Here is a 17,451-nt window from a genome sequence, read left to right on the forward strand (position 1 = left end):
GATATGGATGCTGCTGGGGTGGGACCCCACTTTGAGAGCCATTGTCATGCTAGTTAGGGAAGGGAAGTGGAGATTAATAATGTAGATCAGGTAGAACCATGGGGCACATAACAACTCTTAGTTATTAATATCATTCATACCAGAGAGTCTGGCCCTCTTCAGATTGCCAACAGGGGTTAGGGAAAAGAGAATAATGGTGTCCAGGGCCTGGCCACTCTATTTGCTAGCTCTGGGGCCCTAGGAAAATCCCCTAGCTTCTCTGAGCTCCAGTGTCATCATCGCGGCCTTGTCCCATTCCTTACCCCAGATGGCCTGAGCTTCCTGAAGGGGCTCTGTACACAGCTGGTGCCTACTTAATGTTTCTTAAACCAAAAAAAGTAAAGTTGGGAAGGCTGAGGCTGTGAAATACGGCGTGAGTGTGAGGGATGGCGGTCAAATCAGCGCAGGCTCACGAAACACCCCGACCGGCAGGGGGCGTGAGGGGATGTGAGTGAGTGAAGGGGCCAGACCCAGCCCACAGCTGCCAGCCAAGGTAGTGGCCTTGGACTCGGGGCTAGAATTCCTGGGCCTTTGTCCCTGCCCAGGACCTCGCAGAGGGTGAGGAGAGGGGCAGCAGGCTTCACTAGGATGGATCAGGAACCATCAGGATCTAGACAAGTGGTTGGCTTCGTGGCATTTATTTCATGTCCCTCTGGACAGGCCCTGGGGCCGGGTGTGGGGGCAGGAGACCAGGCAGGGGGTAGCAATAAATAACATGGACGGACAGACGGAGCTCCCCTCCAGACATGAGGTTAAAGGAGGTTAGAGAGGAGCCACAGTGTGGGGTGGGTGCTGGCCGGGCCGGGGACGGCTGGGAAGGAGGGGAGGCCAGGCGCCTAGGACCTCACTGTCACCTGCCCCCTTCCTTGACAGCCCCAGCCCCCTCCACTCTGGGGAGCAAGGGAGCCCATAACCAGTAGGGGCCAGTGAGGGTCCTGAGGGAGGGGTGGCCGCACAGGCGGCCCCCAACTCCCTCACTTGACACGGATTTCAGCATACTCGGCCAGCTCCTCCGTCAGGGTGTAGCTGTCCTTGGTGGGTCGTTTGCCCAGGTCCGAGTGAGAATAGCTCAGGTCCAGCTCTGGGGGCTCCCCGCGAAGGCCCAGCAGCCTCCTCTCAGATCCCAGTCGCCTCTCACTCTGCAAACAGAAAGAGCCCAATAGAAGAGTCTTTTTCCATCTTTTCCAGGTCCAACAGCTGCAGTCACATTCACCCCCACAGCTCCAAAGTCAAGTCCCAAAGCTCCGTGTAGACCTCCTTTCTCAAGGCCCGCCGGTGCAGCCTGGGGCCTTTGCCCATGCTGGTGCGCCCACGCACGACAGCCTCTTCATTGCTAAGCCTGAGAATCACTCACAAATTCAGTGTGTCCAGGAAGACCTCTTCAACGTAAGGATTTGGGGCACAGGCGATTCAACCCATAGCGTCTTGTCAGAATAAAGTCACTCGGTTGGGATCCCGCCTTCCCAAATGTGTAAGTGCCTGGTTCCATATGACCTTCTCCCATGTTTCGTTTTGGGGTGACTTCCCTCCTCAGTCTGGGAGATCCTGCAGGGGTGACTTCATCTTCCCTGTCCTGTGCTCCACCCCGCCCCCACCCCTACATGGGGTCTTTGGACACAGACATGGGACAGTGACCACAGACAGAAGGGAGCAGCAACATGCCAGAATAGACAAAGCCAGGAGAGCTGGGCAGGGCCAGACTTAGCCAGAGAACATCCTGGACACCTGACGAGAACACACACACATGCACGCCAACCCCGAGGCCCACAAGGGCCCAGAGGCGGGCACACTGAGCTCCCTGGATCCTACCTCCTGGGGCGCTCATTCCAGGGTAGAGACCTCTCTGGACTATTGGAGAAGGAAATGCAGTCATAGACCCGGGTGCTGCCCTCTGCTGAGCCCCTCAGCCCCCATCCCAGCCTCAGTCTGAGCACCCCTCCCGGCCCGGGTGCAGCCCGCCCTCCACGCTTCCTCCCTTTCCCTTCTGAAGGGGCCAGCCTCCCCGCTGTCCCTTAGCCTCCCAGGCCCTCCCAGGCCCTCAGGGTCCCCAGCACCCAGGTTTTCCAGCTAGTCTGGAGCCACAAGGCTCCGGCCCTCACCTCATATTTCTCTGGTGCCCCAGAGATGCGGAAGTCGCTGCTGAACAGAACTGGGGGGTTGTCCCCCGCCGAGAAGCTGGGGCTCTCTGTCACGTTCTTTCTGCAGGGCAGGACACATCAGCCCCAGCAGGAGTCCCAGGCCTCCCTCTCCGCTCCCTTTCTGCACCCCATCTACCTGAGGAGTTTGGCTCAACGGACCCCAGGGCAGTTCCCACCCATCTCTCTAAGACGGCATAGATGGCCCCTTCTGGTCATTTCCAGAATGACCAGCCTCTTCCTGTCACCTGTGCCCATCCCTCCATCAGGTTCCTGGCCTCTGCAACTTTTGGGGACCCCAACTTAGTTTCTTGGGGTTCTTCTCATGTGCTCTGGCTCTGTCCTCCCCTCTTGCTGCCAGGACATGGAGCAGAAGGATAAATTTGTTTTCAGGGAAGCTGATGTGTGTGCCACAAGGAGGGAGAATAGCAGAGTTGTTGTGGGGGGTGGTCTGGGGCTGGGGAGTGTCCTTTTGCCAGAGATGATGTGTGTAAGCACCCAGGCCCTGAAACCAACAGTGACTGGCCCCGTGGCTATGAGCCAGGGGTCTCTGGCTCTCCCCCACTGCACTGGAGCGTGTGCAGGAGGGTTCCTAGAGGGCAAGGGGCTATGGCCACAGAACGTGGGGACCGGGTAACCAACAGGGGAAAGTGCCCAGCCCAGGCACTGGCCCACCCCGAAATGTTAGCAGGAGCCTCTCTCCTCCATGCAGCCAAACATGCACAGAGTAGAATCGCCCTCCTGAACACAGACAGGGCTGCCCTGGCTTGGCCACCTGCTACCTCTAACTGATCTCCCCGCCTCCCCAGCCCCGGGAGAGTCCCCAACCCCCCAGATGAGCCCTGGCAAGCCACTCACTTTCTGCGTGTCTGGGTGATGTAGCAGACGATGGCAATTAGGATGGCAAAGGCTACCACGGCTCCCACGGGGCCGATCTTGGCCCACATCAGGCGGTCTGAGGACAGAGACCCAGACACCCTCAGGAATGCTGGTGATAGTGAGGACACTCGGGGTCTTGGGAGATGGGCTGGGGCAGAGATGATGGTGAAAACGTGTCCAGAGCTGGCACAGCCTTGCACTGCCTGACTGGCCCGGAGGGCTTAGTGGCCAGACGGTCCAGGAGAGGCCCATGAAGCACAGGCAAACCCAGGGAAGCCTCTTCTTACCAACTGGAAAGGGCATCTTTACCACCTCCTCCACCTGCGTCGCCCGACCCACGCTGGGTGGCTGATGGTCAGCCTCGGGGAGGGAAGCCTGGATCCAAGAGAAGCCCCGTCCACCTCTGTGGCCCCCCGCCCCCCCCCCACCACAGCACTCACGGGCTCCCTGGAAGGGCAGCTCCAGGCTCTTGGTGCCGTAGAGGTTGTGGGCCGTGCAAATGACCCGGGGCGGGGCCTGGGTCTGACCCCGCAGCGTGAGGATGCTGGTGAGCAGGAGGCCACTGCGCTCCGAGTACACAAACTCCCGCTCAGTCTCATTCACAGTCACGTTCCGTGAGGGCAGCTCGAAAGCCACGGACGGCTCCGGGTTGGATTTCACCACGCACAGGCACTGCACCGTGTCCCGGGCTGCTGCACAGTGGGACTCCAGGAGGATCATGGGGGCAACTGCAGGAGCAAAAGGACCAGGACTCAGGGGATTGGCGCCAACTGGAGGTGGAGCCTCAGGGGACTCTGTGGCGGAGCAGGTGGTAGCTGTCTGGGAGATGAGACAAGCTGCATTTCCCCCTTCACACTACCTCAGGCCCCCTCTCTTTGTTCACCTTGTCAAACAAATGAGATCACGAGGCTCCCTGCTCAAAACCCTCCTTCCGTTGCCCCCAGGTCACTGACAATGATACCCAAATTCTTTCCCTGGCTTGGCAAGGCCCCGCGGGACACAGCCGCACGGGTCTTCTCTTGCCATGGCTCCTGACCTGTCACACTGGCCTCCTCAGTCTTTCTAAAGCTCATGGAGCTTCTTCCCAGCTCAGGGTCTTGGAGATTCTCCCTCACCCTGGAACACTCCCCTAACACCTGCTGAACTCAGTCCCTCCCTCTGTGCCCGGGGCTCTACTCAGATGATATCTTTTTTGACGACTCACAGAAATTGTGCCTCGCTTCACTAACCATTCGCTGGTTAGTCCTGCTTGGGTTTTGCTCCCCAGAACTTATCCCTACCCATGTGAGATACCCACATGGCTGGGCTCTTGCTGCTGTCAAGACTGGTTCTCGCTCTGCCTACTCTCCATCCCCATCCTTAGAACCCACCTTTCACATAGCGGAGCTCTGCGAAGACTGCCATGGGCTACAGAATCCTGCCGGCTCCCCTCCCTGGACACCTGCAGATGCCCCTGCTGACTCCCTCAAGCCCCTTTGCACCCTGACTGTCCCTCTGTCCTGGGCTCTTCCACTGCCACTGGCACCAACCCCCATCCTCCACCCAAGGTCACTGTGCTGAGCTCTCCTTTGCTGACGTATTACAAAAATGGTACTGGTCTGGGTTTTGTGGGGGACTTTTGGGGGGGTGTTGGTTTCTTTCATTTTCTAAAATATGATAATATAATAGAACACAGAATGTTGCTTTTCAAAACCATGTTCTCTCCCTTCCTGAAGAATCCAGCACTGGAGTCTGCTCACTCTAGACTGAGCTCTGGTTCTCAGCTCCAACCAGAAACCCCCTACACAATGGCCAAAAGACCCTTGGGCCACCTACCGCCATTTACTTCCAGTTTCCGGTAAAAAAAAAAAAAAAAAAAAGAATATGCAAGTAACAGTGACGGGCCAGGGAGTCACGTGACCCGATTCGAGCTTGAGATGGTTCCAGTTGGAACCTCAATGTGTACTTGCATCTAAATCTAGTAATTTAAAAATATATAGCCCGAAATCTGTACAGGCAAACATGCACTATGCCTTGTTGTAGTGTTAATGAATTAACACCCTGCAGAATAATGACAAACCCGAACCAACAGCTGTTACATTTTTTTAGAAACCCTTTCATTCAAGACCGCACCCCTCTGCTCCAGGGACAGCATCCGCCCTCAACCCCTTGCCACCACCCTGCCTCCATGTGCTCAGTATCTCCGCAGCTTTGCAGGCAGCCGGGGAGACCTGGGGAACCCTGACTGACCCTATACAAACCCCCAGTCCCACAAAGAATGGGGAGTTTGGGGTGCGACAGCTTTGGCAGAGCCCAGCTCTGCCATTTACTGGCCCTGATCAGGCCATTTGGCTTAACATCCTTCCCAAGGATTCAGGATGCGATAAATGGAACCATTCCAGCAGGGGGAGCATGTGAGCAAAGCCTTGGCCACAGGAACTCCAGGAGGGCCAGGAGCCTGGAGTCCAAGGGAGAGATTAGTGGGAAATGATTTTCGGAGCAAATGGTGTCAGGCAATGTGGGCATTCAGCATAACTTCCAGACTCTTCACAGCCTTCTTTGGGGTCAGCTATGGTTATCATATACCCGTTTTTCAGTGGAGAGGCTCTGCAAAAGTGAAGTCACTTGTCTGGGATCATGCCGCCGCAGGATGAAGACAGAGCAGGGATTCTGACCCAGGTGGGTTCAGCTCTGTCTGCTGCTGGACACCAGCTCACACTTCTGTTTCCTTCTTAAACTGGGTTGAAGAACAGTCCCTCACAATCATGTTGTGATGAGACCAAAATAGGTCAGCGTGCGCCGAGGGCTCAGACCAGTCCCCTGAGTGCAAGCACTCAGTAGAGGCGAGAGCCTTGCCGCATGTCCCTGACCATGCTGGGCCCTGGCTCAATGGGTCAGAAGGATGCCCCGCTCTAGGAGCACCTGCCATTGTCAGAGGGCACCAAATCCCTGGTGCGAGGGGACATGGACTTCAGGGACAGAGAGGAGCCTGAGGGATGCCGTGGCCAGAAGCCTGAGGCCGCCCTGCCATAGGGCACACCTGTGACCCAGGCCTGGGTGAAGCTGGCAGGGCTCAGCAGGTGGGGCAAGGGCCGGTGGGGTGGCACAGCTGCTCCTCGGCTCCAGCAGGCTGAAGGCCTTCCACAGCTACTCCTCGGCTCCAGCAGGCTGAAGGCCTTCCACTCCAAATCCATTGGTTTGTTTCCAAAAAGAAGCCTGATTAGGTGAGTCCTTGGGCGCCGCGGGCTGCAGAGCAGCAAAGCAGCCAGGGGTTTAAGAGCTGTGCCAGAGAAAAGTCCAAAAGACTCCTGGCTATGACTGACCCTCTGAGCTGCATGGTCTTGGGGGATTCTGACCTTTGTCTTCTGCTCCGTCAAAGAGGGGATGATGATAACGTGTACCTGCTTCACAGAGTGACCACACGGGCTCAGGAGAAGAACACTGCAGGGTCCTGCCCAGAGGATACCATGAATGACCATTTGCTGCCACCCCTCTCACTGTCCAGGAGAGCCTGTGACTCCAATGTAAGTGAGACCCTATGGTCTTCGGGCTCAGGGGTTTCTACCCGATTCTCAGGGGGCTCTCTGACCCTCTGACTTATGAGGCCACTGGCTTGGGGTGTGACAGGGAAAAGGGGTGTAGCAGAAGGAGGAAGCTAGCCCAGGAGGCAAGGATGGAGAAAGCAGAACCCCACAATGCATATTGCCTTGGGTACTGCGAGCGAGCAGGGGCTGGGAGGGAGTGTGCTCCAGAGTGAAAGGTTAGCACAGCAGTGTGTGGTCATCCCTTTGCCTTGGAAGGTGGCACTCGAAATAGCCTGTCTCTGCCACGTACTGATTATTACCACATTCAGAGTACTGAGTCTAGGTGGTGCTCACTACCTTCTGGCAAACCTGGGGGGTGGGGACTGGAGGTAGAATAACGGAGGCAGGGACTGGTCAGGTCTGGAAACTAGTGCCAGAAACCAGGCAGGAGCTGAAGAGGAAGCAGAGGAGATGGCCACATAGGGGTGACATTCCAGAGGGAGCTGCTGCAGGAGAGGGAGTGGAAACCACTCGCTGGGGGCTACAGCCCTGCATGGCCGCGGGGGGTGGGGTTGGGGTGGGGTGGGGGTGTTGGCCGTGTCATCAGTGAAGAGGTTGGGACAGCTGCTGGTTGCCAGTGGAATGATAAGCTTCATTTCCAAGACTTCCAAGCTTTCTACATACATCCCTCCCATCCCATTTCTCTGGCTAAACTCCACCTGTTCATCAGCTTGGTGTCCTCTTGGTCCTCTCCCCCACGTTCCCCACAGTCACGCTGCCCTTGGCACATAGCAACAGCTCCATCAGTGTATTCTGATGTAACAACAGGATGAGGTCATCTCGGCAGAACAGTGGAGACAGACTGTCTGGATGTGAACCGTTCTCTGGCTGTGTGACCTTGGGTAATGGCATAACCTCTCTGAGCCTCCGTTTGCTTCTCTGGAAACTGGAGACAGTAACAGAACCTCCATCCTGGGAATGTCATGTGGTTGAAATGAATGGGTCCCCATACAAAGCTTCTAGCAATGCCTGGTACATAGCAATGCAACACAAGGGTTAGATGTCCTGGTTATTGGTGGTTGCAAAGGGGGCAGAGACCACAGGATCCAGAAATCTTCTTGGTTAAAAGTGCATCCCAGGATGTGGAAACACAGTACTCTCAGGTGGGACTTTCAATTTGTTGCTGTGGATTCAGCTTCCCTACCTTGCCCATTCTCATCTGCTGGGGTAAAGCTGACCCTTGGCTGGAATGCGTGAATGCTTCCCAGCGACCCATGCGCCCCCAATGAACCACCCACTAAGGCGGGGAATGAGGAAGGACATGAAGTCCAGCCCGGTTCCGGCAGGACAAGGGGAGAGGAGCGGGGGGGGTACTCACACTCCACGGACAGGTTGAAGGTGGTGGCCCTCTGGCCATACTGGTTCTCAGCCACACACCAGTACTCTCCGTCATCCTCGGGAGTGACGGCAGGCAGCTCAAGCTGCAGCTCGCTCTCGTAGATGACCGTGGCCAGAATCTGCTTCTCCTTGAAGATGGTGAGAATAGGATCCGGGTTGCTCTGTGTGGAGCACAAGATGGAGACCGTCTCCCCCTCCACAGCCACCATCGTCCCGTTCACCATCGGCTTCCGGGGTGCATCTGGGAGGGGCAGGACGGCGGGGGGAGCGATGGTCAGAAGCCAAGGGTGCCTCTTCTGCCAGCTAACTCCCATCCCCAATGTGACCCTATATACCCCAATCTGAGCACACTGGCTCCGATGGTTCAGATAATCCCTGTCCGGCTATCCTATTTATAAGAACAGAGACTCTGCGGCCAGCCCGCTGTGCTCGAATCCCAGCTCTACCCCTCCCCAGCTGTGCCTGTACCCACGCCCTAACCTCTCCGGGCCTCATTTCTCTTATCTGCAAAATGAGCTTAATAATAGTCCCAACCTCACAGGAGTCACGGAGAACCTAAATGACAGGAGCTGAGTTAGCCTGAGCAAGGTGAGATGAAGATTCCTAACCACGTGAGTGGACACTGTGTTAATAAATAAATGTAGTTGGCTAGACGGGGATATGGGCTTTGGGGAGAAACAAACATGGTGATGGGAAATCAGGGTAGTTGGAGTTTTAACTAGGATGGTGAGGGAAGGCTTCCCGGAGATGAGAAGAGGAGGGTCGGGGCTAGCCGTGGGGATGTCCGGGGGAAGAGTATTTGTGGAAGGCACTCAGAAACTGCTGAGTGGATGCTGGCGGAAGCTCTCATTATTATTATCCACAGGCCTGGGCATTTTGCCTCAATAAATATTTGTGAATGAGTGAATGAATGAATGACCTCTCCTTGGTTCCTAACAAAGAACCCTATCTGACCAGTCAGTCCCGCGGGGGACTCCAGAACGTAACAGCTGGCGAGGGGCTGGGTGAGGTCTGGGGTCCCTTGTCCCTTTGCCTGCAACTGCAAGGGGGCTCATTGGGAAATGCGGATTTCCAGGGCCCAGATCCACTCCCAGACCCGGCTGGTCAGAGTTTCAAGGGCATTCCTGCGCGGCAGGGACCCATCCGTCTTCCCACCTCGCCGTGGGGAGAAGAGTGGTGCGCAGTAGGTGTTCATCAGATACTTGTGGGACGCAGGAGGGAACGCCCTGACCTGCAGCCCTCCACTCCACCTTGGCCTCAACCTGCAGCCCTCCACTCCACCTTGGCCTCAACCTTGGCGGTGCTCGGGTGGGCCCGCCCGCATCCGCCCGCATCCGCCCGCATCCGCCCGCCCCCGCTCCCGGCCCAGCTCCCGGCCCCGCCCCCGCCCAGCTGGGCAGGCGGGCGCCGGTTTCCCCTCCTCTGTTTGTCCAGCCAGTGCCGGACACCGGGGCCACTCACACATGACGCTGAGCTCCACGGTGCCGTTGTCCTGGCCGTAGGCGTTCTCTGCCAGGCAGGCGTAGACGCCGTCCTCCGCGGCGGTCACCTCTTCCAGATCCAAGAACAGGCTTTCGGCCACGGCCTCCCGGAGCACCGTGCCGTCTCTCATCCAGGTCAGCAGCGGCAGCGGGTTGCTGTCCGCCCCGCAGAGCAGGCTGACGTGCGAGCCCTCGATGGCCTCCACCGAGGCGTTCATTTCCACGATCACCGGGGGGTCTAAGGCCCGCGACAAGAGGAGGGGGCGGGTGTCAGCGGGCTCGGGCCCGCAGACCGCGCCCCCCGCCCTGCTCCCCGCCCCGCCCCCCGCCCAGTCCCCAGGCTCACACTTGACGTCCAGGCTGGCGTAGCCCTCGAACTGCAGGGTGGTGTTGGGGAAAGAGGCCTGGCAGCCCAGCCGGTGGCCGTTGGCCTCCCTAGTGGGCACGAAATGTAGCAGCGACACCTGCACCCAGGTGCCCTCGTCCTCGCGCAGCCGACCCAGCACGGTGGGCTCCCCCAGCCCTTCGTGGCCCAGCCAGCTCAGCTCCGGGCGCAGCTCCGGGCAGTTGTCTGGCACCATGCAGCTCACCTCCACTTCAGAGCCTGCGACCACCTCTGGGGGAACCACGATGTTGGGGGTGTCTAGATGAGAGGGAGGGAACAAAAGGGTCGAGGAAGCGTTCTCGGTTCCCGGTCCCCTCCCCAAAAGAATTCCCTACAACCTTCTCTCTCCCTGGATACCCTTCACCTGGAGGCCCTCCTCATCTGACCACAGACGTGTAATAATGAAAATCACAGTATAATGGGCTGAATACTTGACAGTGGTTCCCTTGCCAGTCCTTCCAGCCAAGCTAGAAGGAGGGTAACATTACTTTGCTCAGTTTTTAGATGATGAAACTGGAGCCACAGCTAGTGTGGAGTAGAAATGAACTTCAAACTCACTCCGGCTTCCTCCTCAAGAAATTTCTCTCCTTTCCCATGTCTGCTTTGGTTTATTTTCCTGTCACATATGTCAGTGTGCGTGCGTGTGTGTGTGTGTGTGTGTGTGTGTGATGTCTTGGAGATCTATGTCTGGCTGTGCCAGTGGGGTCTCTTTCTGCATTGGGGCTGTGATCTGGCTCATGAGAACTCCATGCACATGGGGAACGGGAATCTAGGGGCTCCATGCTATAGGGCCTCTTGGAAATTGGGCGGCGTGCCCTGCTCTGATTGACAAATCTGGCCCAGAACTGCATGCTCTTTGGCCTAAATTTAGGATTTGTTTTTAAAAATCAGAATCAGCAGCCAATGTTTAGGAATTAGGAGATTGCACAGAAAAACAGGCAGTTCTGGTTTCTCTTAAAAATTCAGACTGTCTGAGAGCAGTATGTCCACAGTGTCCCCCAGCACTGGTCACCCAGAGCCAGGCGCAGCTCGGAGCACCCCACAAGGATTCACTCATTGAGCTGTAAGTGCTAGTCTTATCCCCATTTTACAGAGGAGGAAAACAAGGTCCAGAGACATTAAGTAACATGCCCATAGTCACCCAGACAACCCAGGAATCCAGAGGCCTTACCTCTAACCCCTGGGCCCCACTGCTTTTCTTCCAGTTGTTTTTAGAAGAAGAGGAAGAACCCTCGTTTTCTCCTCTGAGGGCAGCAAGACTGTTTGGGGACCCTGCTTTATCTGTTTCTCTCATCTTCCTCCTCTGTGTGGGTGTGGGGGGTGTGTACCCCAGGCCAGACTGAGAAACCTCGGGCCTGGCCATCCCCAACTTCCCGGGAAAAACTTGGTGCCACCCCACCCTCCGCGCGCAGGCGCTCTGGGGACTCACTGATGATATCCAGAACACTGTGCTCCGAGAAGGTGTATTGGTTGTAGCCCCCTAGGTCCCCGCGGAAGTAGTACTTGCCGCCCAGCTCCGGGCTGAGGCTGCTGAGCAGAAGGGTGCAGTTACGCAGGCCAAGGTCCCCCAGGAGGCGGCTGCGGCCCTGGAAACTCTCGTGCACGACTTGGGTTCGAGACTTGAAGACCACTGGGGGGTAGTTTTTTGGGTAGGGGCTGTTGAAGTACCAGACGCCATGCACCACGGCCGGCCGCAGCTCGTCAGGGAAGTCGAAGCGGCAGGGGATGGAGACGCATGTGCCCTCGAAGGCAGAGATGGATGAGGGCATCCAGGCACCCCAGTGACCACCACGAGAGGCTGTGGGCAAGCAGGACCACTGAAGGGGAGCGACATGTCCTTCCCAGGTCATCACGCCCCACCCTTCAAGGCACACAACTCCTATCACCTTCCATCACCCCCCTGGAGGCTGCAGGGACCCACAGAAATAGCCCCAGCCCGCTCAGAGGCCAAAGCCCCAGGATCCCCTGCACCCCTAGTCCTTACCTGAAATCATAATCCAAAACAGAGGCAGGGTCGTGAGGAAAATCATTTTGTCCAGCAAGTGAGCAACAGCTGGAGAGGGGAGAGGAGAGCACTAAAGGCATGGGGAAGAAGTGAAGGGTGCCCCTGGTAAGGCTTCAGGAGGGGGCCTGTTCAGAAGTTGGCTACTGCTGGTATCATTATTTGGAATTACAAACATTTCTAATGTATTGACCATGCCCCAGGCCCTAATGCTTGACTCCGCTGTATTAATTCATTTGGTCCCTTTGAGAAAGTGGCAGTTTGACCCCACATTTTATAGCTGCGGTCCAGAGACGTTAAGGCATTTGCCCAAGGCCACACAGCTGGTAAGTGGCAGAGTTGGGATTCAAACCCCATTTGCCAAGCTCCAGGTCTGCACACTTAACCACCACTTCGTAATGACATGTGGATAATTATCTTCATCGCCATCGTGCCCCCCCGGGGCATCTCCAGAAAGTAAGGACAGAGCCAGGGCTGGACCGGCTGCAGGAAGCAGGGGAAACCAGGGGGAAAGAGAAGTTGGAACCCTGCCCCTCACCTCAGTCTCCCTGAGTTGGGAACGCCTTCGGGTCTCACTTGAAGCTGTCAGCCAGCCGACCTGGAATGAGAGCCAGACAGGTGTAGCCCCGGCCAGCCGCCCTCTCTCTGCGTCCGCTCTGAGTGGTGGCCCGCTGTGAGGCTGCCCACGTGGTCTCCGCTGCCTGGGGATGCTGGGGACGCTCCCACATAGCCTGGAAGCTACTCTGTAGTCATGGCCTGCCCGCCCCCAAGTTGTGATTGCGAAGAACTTTGGGGAGGAAGGGGGAGCAGCAGCGCGTTGGGGTCGGGGGTGAAGCAGGCCGTGTGGTGAGTGGGGTGAGGGAGCAGATGTCCCACGGCGGAGGGCTGGGGGTGGCGGGCAGGGACCCAGCCCATCAATGACTGGGTTTCACAGCATCAGCATTCCCAACATGCCGCGGGAATTCCTGCCGCCCTCTCCCACCCCACAGATGGCCCCTGCTGTCCCCACCCTCAACAGAGGCCAGGGCCCGGTACAAAAGAGCCCTGTTCCCTCAGGGAAGAAGTGAAGGGTGCCTCATCCTGGGGGACTTCTAGAGGTAGGTGAGATGAAAGAAGAGTCGGGTGGTCCTGGCTGGGCTCGGAGCAGGGCCAGGAAGGACCTTGGGGTTGGGAGTTTATGAGTCACTGGCACCCGGCTGCTCTGTGGGTCGCCCCAGGGTCAAAGACATGGTTTCAAGTGGCTGCCTTGCCTGGCCTACACCGCCCTCTTCCCACGGACACGGACGCATGCATAGTCAGACACATGCAAATGCCGGTCTGAAATGTGACAGATCTAGACCCAACCAGAAGGAACAGGCTCACACAATAGCGACGCAGGCACACACCCGGGCAGGGCAGCGAGCCCCCTGCACCCACAGACTGCCCCCCACACACAGTCCAGAGGCACCCCTGCACTGTCCTGCCTCCTGCCCTCCACACCATGGGGCTGACATGGGCACTCAGGCACACACGTGCTCACAAAGACACACAGACCCGCGCACACAAACACACCAGGGGGTGGCCAAGGACAGACCCACCTGGATGCAGGCAGTTGGACACACTGTGACAGGAGGGGACGGGGCCCCTGGGAGGGCCGGTTACCGGGCCTGGGCACACCTGGGATGTAAGCGGGCAACCCACCTATTTGTAATGGGGGCAAAGACTGGTTCTCGTCTTAGCTGTTAAGGGTGAGCTGTGACTCTCTGAAGGGCCACAGTTCATAAACACAAACACTGTACGTCTGTGGTCGTAAAATTTCACGGTGGGAATGGGATTAGGAAAAAGAGCTCTAAAATTGTGCCCTAGTGGAATATAATGAAAACAAGGCTGAGGAACGCTGATGTAGATGGAAGCTCACCCAGGGGAGGTACGTGCGTGCACATATGTGCACACACACACACACACACACACCTGTCGTGCGCCCCAGTGCTAACACAGCCTCACTCGCAGCTCTCAGCCCCCACAGCTCTCTGCCCCTGCCCCCTCACAGATGGCAGGATCCCGATCTATCCCTCTGCTCCTCTTCTAGCCCCAGACCACCGTCCCCCCACCCGGTCTGCCCCCAATTCAGGAGCCCCAGGGCAGCTGTTTCTGCAGACCCCAGGGATGCTGAGAAGACCCCTGTGTTCTTCCTTTCTGTGGTTCATTCCCTAAGCCCGGTCACTGTCCCTGCCACGGTCCCAGCCCATTCCTTGAGCTGTCCTGAGCAGCACGCTGCCCCATCCTAAACTTGTGGCAGCTCCCGGTGACCATCCATGGCCCAGAGCACCTTGCCTCGCACGTGCCTCTGGGCCCCCTTTGCCCCACCCTCTCAGCCCCGATCCTCCGCTCTCCACCGGGTCGCCGGCCCCTCTCGGCTGAGTACTCACTTGGATGTTCTTGCTTCTGTCCCTCTGCTCCACCAGCCCCGCTCACAGTCCCCTGGCCTCCTAGGGTCCAGGCCCCCACTTGCAAGCCCGTCCCCTCCCCCCGGGTGCCAGGGGCCGCCTGCCTCCAGGGCCCAGCTCCTCCCTGCCCCCGAGGGAGGGGGGCACAAAGGGGCCCTTGTCACCACTGCTGGAACTGGGCAGTCTGATGCCTGGGTTCTACTAGCTCCTTCCTGGAGGGGATGGGGGGAGGCAGCTTCACTTGCTCTCCCTCCTCCATCACTGTGCACCCTGGTCCTGGGTCCCTGGGAGGGTCTTCTAGTATCTCTGGAAGTCTCAGGCTAAGAAACAAAAGCATGGTTCTCAGCATCTAGGGAATCTTAGTGGCCGGGACAGGTATGACCTTAGACCAAAGAGGCCACTGAGGAGCCAAGCAGGAGAGAGGACCTGCCCACTCTTGGCTTCAGCGTCGCCTCCACCCTCTCTTGAATCACGTCCCTGGATCATGTTTGGTGCCCACATCCTGGTCTCTTTTCCAGACTCTTCTTGCCATCGGAAATGAACTTATGCATTGATTGTCTCCTCTCACGAGAACATGATCTCCAAGAAGATAAGGGCTTTGCTGGCTGATTTCTAACCTGTTTGTAGAATGGCTCCTGGCAGCAGGCTAAGCTTCAAAACCACAGGGTGGGTGCACACATTGTTCCTCAAATAGCCAGAGGCATCTTCTGACTGGCGACATGTGCGCTTGCTCCTTCCTCCTGGACAGGCCTCCCCACCCCATCCTGTACCCCATTCTGCCATAGGCCATAGCCGGGCACATCGATTAGGCTCTCAGCCCAGATGCCACTTCCTCTGGAGCCTGCCCTGCCCCTCTCACCACACCAAGCCCTTCCGTTCAAATGCTGCCCTCTCCTTCCACAGGCCTCTGTGCGTTTGCCAACCGCACTCCGGGGGCCCTCCTTCCCCACTAGTATGGGAGCTCCCAGAGGACTGGGTTTCTGCCTGCTTGTCTGCTTCACCCTCGGTCCCCTAGAACAGTGCCAGGTGCCCAGCGGGGCTTATGAAGCACGATGCTTGACAGATTCCCGACTTTACAATGCCTCCCTCCCCGCAGCCCAACTGTTCCCCTTGGTCTTGACCTTTGCAAGGTGCTCGTGTGGGGGGGCGATGGAGGGAGCCATGGTACTGTGACCAAGTGTAGTAATGGTTTGACCATGAGCTGCTCAGTCACATTGGGGTATCTTCTGTCCTTTAGGCCAGAGTGGTTTTCGGGGAGTTGGCGGGGGGGGGGTCCTTTCTCCCAGGGGAGAACCTCACCAGGGTGGGGAGGGTGAAGGGCAGGGAAATCCCTCAGACCCAAGTGTGTGGAGTCAGAGAAGGCTGGATGGAGGGGGAGGGGGAGTGCCACCCCCACCTCAGGCTTCATGATGTCAGACTCTGCCCGTGCCTTTCCCAGACAGGGACAAAGGCCCATTGAGAGCAGGGTGGGGCTTGAACGCCTGGGTCCTAGAGAAGAGAGGGCCCTGGTGCCTGGGCTTTGGAGGAGGCCACTGAGATCCTGGAGTGCTCCTATGTCACAGCCTTCAACCTCAATGCCAACCCCCTTGGAGTCTTGGGCCTGCACAGTTTGGGGGCCCATCACCTCTCTAGGTGTGAACCGTAGGCTGTCCCTGGGGGCAGGATGCACAGGCCAGTGTGGGGCCACTGTCACTGAAATCTGCAATCCCAGGTCCCCAGGCCCCAGGAGGATGGGGCACTGGAGGGCCTGTGCCTGGCCAAAGGGGTAGCCAATGCTCCCATCCAGCCAAGCCTTCAAAACCAGGTGTGACAGGGTACCACAGACTGGGTGGATTACAAAACAGAATTTATGGTCTCACGGTGCTGGAGGCCATGGTCTGACATCGAGGTTGGCAGGGTTGGTCCTTCTGAGAGCTGGGGGTGGGGGAAGGATCTGTTCTAGGCTCCTCAGCTCAGCTTCTAGATGACGGTCTTCATGTTCACACAGTCTTCTCCCTGCAGACAGACCTCTGAGTCCAAATCCCTGCTTTTTACAAGGACAGCAGTCCTCTTGGATCAGGGCCCACCCTACTGACCTCATTTTAACTTGACTATCTCTATAAAGACCCTACCTCTAAATCAAGTCACAGTCATAGGTACTGGGTGTTAGGGCCTCCACATTTAAATTTGGGAGGGTGGGGGACACAGAGTTCAACTCATGACTCATTAGCAGTCACACGGCCCGATGAGCTGAACACTGAAGACTTTTCTAGTTCTTTGGGTGTGACAAGCCCGACTCCCGGTCCCTCTCATGGTTTAACCCAGGCCTCCTCATTGATATTCCTCACCGGGCCCAAATAGCCAAGGCCGTTTATTGCCTTGCTAGTGCTGATGTTTTCTTAGGCGCTAAGAAGACAGTAAAATGCATTGTCTCTGTTTCTGTCAAAAGTGGGGAAATGGGATACATTGAGAGGGACATGGTTTCAAGAAGAATGGGGGGGAACTTAACCCCTTGGGGAGGTAAGCAGTCTTCTCCTGAGTGTCTCACAGGGTGGTATGTCCTTACCGAGTGGATGCCTCTTACCGTGGTCCTCTGAAACCCAGCCAGCATCCCTCATTGTGCCCAGCCAGCATCCCTCATCCCTCACTGTGCCTGCTCGGAAAGCCAGTGGTTCTCAGACTTTTTGGTGTCAGGACCCCTTTCTACTCCGCAAAATTATTGAGGACTCCCCCCAGAAATTTTGTTTACGTGGGTTCTGTTTCTAGCTGCTCCACGTCTTAGAAACTCTTAGAAATGGAGACCAGGATATTGGGAAAGCACAAGGCACACGGGCACATAGCCTGTTCCTGTCAGAGTGATGATGTGGATCCCACGTCACAGAGCCTGTTGACCTGTGACAGGAGTGAGAAAGGTACAGGACATTCTAGTGGTTTCCACCTGGTGGAGCCCTGCTGGGGGTTCCCCGGACCTTACTCTGAGAATGCTTGTGAGGTCACTGAATTTGCCACCCTTGTTTCAAGAAGGCTTTATTTAGGGAGAGGACACCTGGTTTAACTTCTAGCTCCTGCTGTTGCGACATAGGTTTCAGGTCTTCTGAAGAGGGGAAGGAAGGGAAGCGCAGGAAACAGATCTCCTTCACCAAACCTCAGTGCCGACCCCAGTACGCACCAACCCCACACACCTGGACCAAATAGGGGCCAGAAGAAGCCTCTGGCATAGGCCT

General features: G+C 57.1%; 1 protein-coding gene across 3 annotated transcripts; it reads right to left on the reverse strand.

Annotated features, from left to right (window-relative positions):
* Positions 1 to 658: 658 nt before the first annotated feature.
* On the reverse strand, positions 659 to 14,571 carry MAG (myelin associated glycoprotein). 3 transcript variants are annotated; one of them, XM_045075955.1, is made up of 12 exons: positions 14,231 to 14,571; positions 12,361 to 12,420; positions 11,805 to 11,873; positions 11,250 to 11,618; positions 9,782 to 10,078; positions 9,416 to 9,673; positions 7,935 to 8,195; positions 3,494 to 3,781; positions 3,033 to 3,129; positions 2,139 to 2,238; positions 1,849 to 1,887; positions 1,070 to 1,178 (listed from the first exon to the last, which is right to left on the reverse strand). In XM_045075955.1, exons 3-11 carry the CDS (start codon positions 11,848 to 11,850, stop codon positions 1,861 to 1,863), a joined length of 1,743 nt encoding a protein of 580 aa, XP_044931890.1. In that variant the 5' UTR covers positions 11,851 to 11,873; positions 12,361 to 12,420; positions 14,231 to 14,571; the 3' UTR covers positions 1,070 to 1,178; positions 1,849 to 1,860. The 3 variants fall into 3 exon arrangements, with proteins under 3 accessions (XP_044931889.1, XP_044931888.1, XP_044931890.1); XM_045075954.1 differs by lacking the exon at positions 1,849 to 1,887 and having other exon boundaries at positions 659 to 1,178; positions 11,805 to 11,895; positions 14,231 to 14,567; XM_045075953.1 differs by lacking the exon at positions 1,849 to 1,887 and having other exon boundaries at positions 659 to 1,178; positions 14,231 to 14,566.
* Between the last annotated feature and the right edge of the window lie 2,880 nt (positions 14,572 to 17,451).

Source organism: Mustela putorius, unplaced genomic scaffold, assembly GCF_011764305.1.
Source record: "Mustela putorius furo isolate JIRA1106 unplaced genomic scaffold, ASM1176430v1.1 tig00000174_pilon_pilon_pilon, whole genome shotgun sequence".
Lineage (NCBI taxonomy): Eukaryota > Metazoa > Chordata > Mammalia > Carnivora > Mustelidae > Mustela > Mustela putorius.

What these genes read in the sequence shown, in the direction of transcription:
- MAG (XM_045075954.1), bottom strand. Translation starts at nt 11,850, where the DNA reads ATGATTTTCCTCACGACCCTGCCTCTGTTTTGGATTATGATTTCAG. An exon ending in GCTGCCCTTCCAGGGAGCCC is followed by an intron (nt 3,130 to 3,493) that starts GTGAGTGCTGTG and finishes CTCTGTCCTCAG; the next exon opens with ACCGCCTGATGTGGGCCAAG. An exon ending in GGGCACCAGAGAAATATGAG is followed by an intron (nt 1,179 to 2,138) that starts GTGAGGGCCGGA and finishes TTCTGTTTGCAG; the next exon opens with AGTGAGAGGCGACTGGGATC.